The sequence below is a fragment of the Chiloscyllium plagiosum genome, chromosome 10, assembly GCF_004010195.1.
Source record: "Chiloscyllium plagiosum isolate BGI_BamShark_2017 chromosome 10, ASM401019v2, whole genome shotgun sequence".
In the NCBI taxonomy this organism is placed as follows: Eukaryota; Metazoa; Chordata; class Chondrichthyes; order Orectolobiformes; family Hemiscylliidae; genus Chiloscyllium; species Chiloscyllium plagiosum.
The window spans coordinates 24,236,654-24,242,929 of record NC_057719.1 but is presented as its reverse complement, the minus strand read 5'-3'; the positions used below and the strand labels follow the sequence as shown (position 1 = coordinate 24,242,929).

At 40.2% G+C, this 6,276-nt stretch overlaps 1 protein-coding gene across 1 annotated transcript in view; it reads right to left on the bottom strand.

Annotated features, from left to right (window-relative positions):
- The window catches only part of ddx24 (DEAD (Asp-Glu-Ala-Asp) box helicase 24), a 31,959-nt gene that overhangs the window by 8,669 nt on the left and 17,014 nt on the right, over positions 1-6,276 (bottom strand). The window contains exons 2-3 of the mRNA XM_043697174.1: positions 4,749-5,457; positions 3,007-3,378 (exon numbers count right to left, since the gene is read on the bottom strand). Of these exons, the coding sequence (XP_043553109.1) occupies positions 3,007-3,378; positions 4,749-5,457 (1,081 nt within the window). The remainder of the gene's footprint in view (positions 1-3,006; positions 3,379-4,748; positions 5,458-6,276) is intronic.

Below are 6,276 nucleotides of genomic sequence, written 5' to 3'. Positions count from 1 at the left end.
GTACTGGTCCTCCTGGGAGCAGATGCGGCGGAGTCGAAGGAATTGGGAGAATGGGATGGCGTTTTTACAGGGGGCAGGATGGGAGGAGGTGTCGTCCAGGTAGCTGTGGGAGTCGGTCGGTTTGTAGTAGATGTCCGTGTTGATTCGGTCGCCTGAGATAGAAATAGAAAGGTCGAGGAAGGGGAGGGAGGAATCTGAGACTGTCCAGGTGAATTTGAGGTCGGGGTGGAAGGTGTTGGTGAAGTGGATGAACTGTTCAACTTCCTCGTGGGAGCACGAGGCGGCGCCGATACAGTCATCGATACAGTCTTCCTCAAAGATATGGTGGAGGCAGAGGAATTGGGAAGTAAGGGATAGCAGTTTTATTGGGGGGGGCGGGGGGGGAAAGGAGCTATAGTCCAGGTAGCTGTGGGAGTTGGTAGGTTTGAAGTACATGTCCACATTGAGCCATTGCTCTCGATGTGGAGTCCTCAACATAGGGGAGACAGGACGCCAACTCACGGAACATTTCAGAGAACAACCTCTGGGACACGGATCAAACAACCCCCCTGCCCTGTAGCCAACCACTTCAACGCCCACTCTGCCAAAGACATGCAAGTTTTGGGCTGCCTTCACTGTCAAAATCTAGCCACTCAAGGCCTGGAGGAAGAACACTTCATCTTTCGCCATGGAATCCTCCAACCACATGACATCAACATTAATTTCACCTGTTTCATCATCTCCTGTCCCCTCCCCATCCAAGATTCAACCCGGCACAGCCCTCTTGCACTGTCCCACCTGTCCATCTTCCTTCCCATCTATCCACGCCACCCTCCGCTCTGACCTATCACCATCAACCCCCGCCTGTATCTACCTACAAATAACCTTTGATAACCACTTATTAAATGCCTTTTGGAAATCCAAGTACAGGACATCCATTAGTTCCTGTTTAACCACAGCACATAATCTCCTCAATAGAGCTCCAACAGATTGGGCAAACATGATTTCCCTTTCATAAAGCTATGTTGACTCTAACCAATTACCATGAACCTATCCATATGACTTCTTTGATAATAGCTTCCAATATTTTCCTTATGACAGATGTTAAGCTATGATTCAACACATTTTTTGAATAATTGAGTTATATTTGCTCTCTCCATTTAATACAACTGTTCCCAAATCTAGGGAATTGTAGACAATTAAAACTAATACATTCACTGTCTCACTAGGGTGAAATCCTAGTGGGGAGGTGTTAGCCCAGAGGTATTATCACAAATAATCTAGAAATGCAGCTAATGTTTTGGGCACCAGGTTTGAATTCAATTAAAAAGATCAATTTAAAAATGTAAAACTTCTATAAAAATATGCAATTAAGAATCTACTGAAGACTATGAAACCATTTTCAATTGTGAGAAAAGCCCATCTAGCTTCAGGAAAGGAAATCTATCCTCACCTGGTCTGGCCTACATGTGACCCCAAACCCACAGCAATGTAGTTTACTCTCAATTGCCCTCTAAAACGGCTGAGCAAACTATTCAGTTCAAGGACAGCTATAAATGGGCAACAAATGCTGGCCAGCCAATGCCCAAGTCCCACGAGTAAGTATTAAAAAACATCCATCAAGACTCAGGCATCTGCCAACCACAGCTTCGACAATTTATTCCATACCTCTTGATTGTGATTTCAAGCTCCCCTGCTCACCACTCAGAGTTTCTCCCTACCTTCCATTTCCTGATTTATTGCTGTTTCGAGAATGTTACCTACATTGTGTTTCATGAAGACTGATGCAAAATACCTCTTTAATTCACCTGCCATTTCCTTATTTTGCATTATCAATTCTCTAGTTTCACTTTCTAGAAGATCAATGTTCACTTTGTTAACTCTTCTTTAATTAGAAGAACACAAACTATCTGTCCTTTTATTCCTGGCTAGCTTTCTCTTGTACTCTCGATTTCCTTAATTTATTTTTTGATCATTTGCCTTTTTATATATCCCATCCAATTTTATGGAACACGGTCTGTCTTTGCACAATTAAATTAAATCAGAACCTCAAGGTGACCAGCGTTTCCTACTGTTTACATTGCCTACAAAATTAGTGGGAAAACTGGTGCTTCCACATACAGTTGTTGTTTTCAAATTGCATTGGATGCAATCTGAAAGCTACAACAGTATATGTACAGCATACAGAATAAGTTTTATTCCAATACTACATTAACTTAAATCTGACTATTTCTTCTCACAGTTGGTCTTTAAACAAAACAGTCTACTTCTATAGTGTAGGCATAACCAATGTAAAAGATACAGAATAGACAAAGTTTATTCAATTGGCAGGTTTCTTTCTCCATCAATCTCCAAAGAAGAGCCACTCTTACTGGAATGGTTGAGATTAAGAACTAACAGTGATCAACTCGGATCTATAATTCTTATGCAACATTACAGTGTAATACTAATGTTCCATAATTAACAATGGCATTTGATATAAAATTAACATAGCATGCAATTGTTAACCCCAGCATCCACACTTCAATATTTCTTCGAATTTACTATCCTTTCTCTCCTATGTTAACAAAAGGTGACAAGGCAATTCATCTAAGAAAGTTTTAAGTGCCTGTATACATTAAATGAAAGAGCTAGTTAAAAATAAAACTATTGTTTCCATACCTCTGTAGCCTCCATTTGTGAATCAAATTTAAATCAAGAATGAAGCATGAAGGACACTACAGTTAAATTTTGTTTCATGTTATAACATTACTGAGTATCTTGTAAGAAAATCAGTGAGTCTTCACAAAAGTATTACTGTCTCGCAACTGGATTACTATTAGTCTACTCCAAATACCAGTAACTACCAAATGGAAAGAAAAGTGTTAAATAGAACAACTATAGGTATTTATGACTGTCTGTAATATAGTTCTGTAAAACATGACACTTGAATAGTAACATCATTCCCCCACCAGTTCAAAGTTACGCTTGAGCAAATAATTACATCCTGCCATACTTTTAAGTTTTGCATAGCTATTGCACACTTACCAGTGAATTTGGTAACAGCATCAATATGATGCTTTACCTGGACAGCTAATTCTCTTGTTGGAGTCAAGACAAGGCCCAATAGTGGATTTTCAATATTGGAAGCTGCATGAGAATCTAAATTTACATGGTTGATCACTTTTACAGAGCTTTCATTCTCTTCAGGTTTCTCTTTAATCCCATCCACTTCCTCATCTTCCTCCAGGTGTTCGCTAGTGTTTTTCAATACATCACTGACTGCATTGTAACTGTCATTTGTATCTTGGATGCCTTGCTGTACTTCCTCGCTTGTTTTCAATTTAGCATCTTTAGCCTTCCTCCATTCTAGAATAAGGTGAATCATGGGAATAGCAAATGCCAGTGTTTTACCACTGCCTTTAAGTTAAGAACATAAAAAAAATTAGAGAAAGAGTAAACTAATCCATCTTAAGTCATCAAATCAAAAACATGAAAATTCATGAATGTAAACGTATACACTTATAATCAAGAGTCCCAGAGTTGTTATATTTTGTTCAGCACATTAGAAAAATCACTTTAACATAATAATGATGCATATATTTTGCATGTTTATTTGATTTTACTCAGATACAGTAAAAACACAAGCTGATGAGGCTAATACAATCATTACTACTTTTTAATATCATGATATAGTTACTTTGGAAAGTCTAATTTAAAATCATGACACAAGGATACAACCAACGGGAAAAAAGCAGAAATGTAGTTTTTGAGGAAGTACGTTTTTATATTATGCACTGGGATAATACTCATTTAGTGGCAGCATGTAAGTAATAAAAAAAATCCATCAAGACCCAGGCATCTGCCAACCACAGCTTCGACAATTTACTCCATACCTCTTGATTGTGATTTCAAGCTCAAGCTGTACAGTAGTACCTGAGCACACGATATATACTTCAAAGTAATAGAATGTTGCACCATTTGAGGTGACATTTTTCAGTTGTGACGTTTAACCAAGACCTTATTTGCCTACTCAGCTGGATATGAATAATACCATGGCATGATTTGAAAATAAAAACAGCCAGAGGTTCTCTAAGTTTTAAAGTACCACTACCCAAATAGATTATGTAGTCCATTACCTTATATGCAACTTGTGTGACCTTGTTGATGGCAAAGCAACTATTGTATTTAACTACATATAAAGTAATTACTTTGAATGCTGAAATGGTCACTGTGGCATACAATGCTGGCCATGGTAGCATTCAGTATTCATTTGTGTATATGCTGCTGAATCACTACTTTCTGTGCAGTGATGCCAGTGCTAGTGAATGATGACTATCCCACTTTTATGTACTGCAAATTATTTTTCAGAAAAGTCCCCTGTGCTGTCTTGGCCTCTTCCTCTTGGACCCTCTCCCAATCAATTTAGTTGGGGGCATGGGTGTGGGCAACAGCGCAGCTGGTTACTATTTTGCTTCTGACAGAGCCATCTTTGTGACAGGCAGCTGCCACTGCACCCCTGGACAGACATGTCACAAAAGATATGGCCAATGACATAATGACTATACTGTACTTCATTGGCTATAGGACAATAGAAATCATTTAAAAAAACTAAATTAAAGTAGCCATTTCATGTTCTTCAAAAGGTGATGAATTTTCATTTATAACTTCATATGAAGACGTAACCAAAATCGAGCCATTTGGATACATCAGTAACCGGCAGACACCAACATATGTAGTTTATTAATAACCTTATACTGTACACTATATAACAGAATTATTACACTAACCTGTTTCTGCAGCACCAAGAATGTCTAATTTGTCTCGAATAGCAGGTGGCAGTACCAGGGCTTGGATGGGAGTAGGAGTAGTATAACCAAGAGAACTAAGGGCACAGAGTACTGGTTCTGGGACAAATAGGTCTTTCCAGGCAGAAATATCAGTTGTCTGCTCAGATGAACAGGAATGATGCATTGTCCAATTTTTCACTTTCATGGCTGGAGTGGAGGACTGAGAAACTACAGACTTCTTTTTCTTCCTCTTCCTTTGCTTTTTCTTCGAAACTGCAGTAACATTTGTTTCTGCCCCTACTGTTTCATTTTTATCTGAACATTCAAGCTGATTCATATCCTCAGAGAAGTCAGTAATCCCCTCTTCACCCAGAGTCTGGTCAACAGTGGTCTTTTTGTTCATCTTTTTCTTTGTGGCTTGTATCGATTCTGGTAACTCATCACCACTGATTTTCTGCTTCTTTGAACATTCTGGCACCTCCGAAATATTGGACTTTCTTTTTCTTGTTTCTTCATCTGTCAACTTGCCAGCACTAACCAACTGATAATCTGTAAGCTCTTCAAAACAAACCAGATCCCCAAAATCTTCATCACCAAGGAAGGTTGGATCTATTTTCACTGACTTCCATTGTCCAATTACTTTAATATTCTTCTGCTGAGCTTTTGAAGATAGAAAGAACTTTTTTCTTTTTCTTTCTTTCATTTTGACCTTAAAAGGAAATTTGAAAACCAAGTTAGTAAAATTTAACTTCATTAGCATGTACAGTAAAATTATGAAATTAAGTTACAGGGAGACTTAAGCAGAGCTTTGAGATAGCTTCAGAAGCCCCTACATAAAAGTGAACAAAGTGCAGGTGCAGAAATTCTGAAACAAAAAAAATTTCTGGAGAAACGCAGCAGGTCTGGCAGCATTTGTCCAGTAACACTATAATATAGTTGCAAAACAACCAAAAAATACGTTTCAGCTCTCTCATGATGCATCCACCTGGACACCCTGCGCTGGCCTATTACCTGCCCTCGACCTCTTCATTTCCAATTGCCGCCAGGACATTAACTGCCTCAACCTGTCTAACCCCCTCCCCCACTCCAACCTCTCACCCTCACAATCACCCTCACAACGCGCAGCCCTCCAATCCCTCTGCTCCAATCCCAACCTCACCAACAAGCCAGCAGATAAAGGGGGCGCAGTGGTCGCCTGGCGTACTGACCTTACATCGCTGAAGCCAAATGCCAACTCGAGGACACCTCTTCCTACCGCCCCCTCGCCCATGACCCCACCCCCCATCACCAAACCATCATCTCCCAGACCATTCAGAACCTCATCACCTCAGGAGATCTCCCACCCACAGCTTCCAACCTCATAGTCCGGGAACCCCGCACTGCCCGGTTCTACCTCCTTCCCAAGATCCACAAGCCTGACCACCCTGGCCGACCCATTGTCTCAGCATGCTCCTGCCCCACTGAACTCATCTCTACCTACCTCGACACTGTCCATCCCCCCTAGTCCAGGAACTCCCCACATACATTC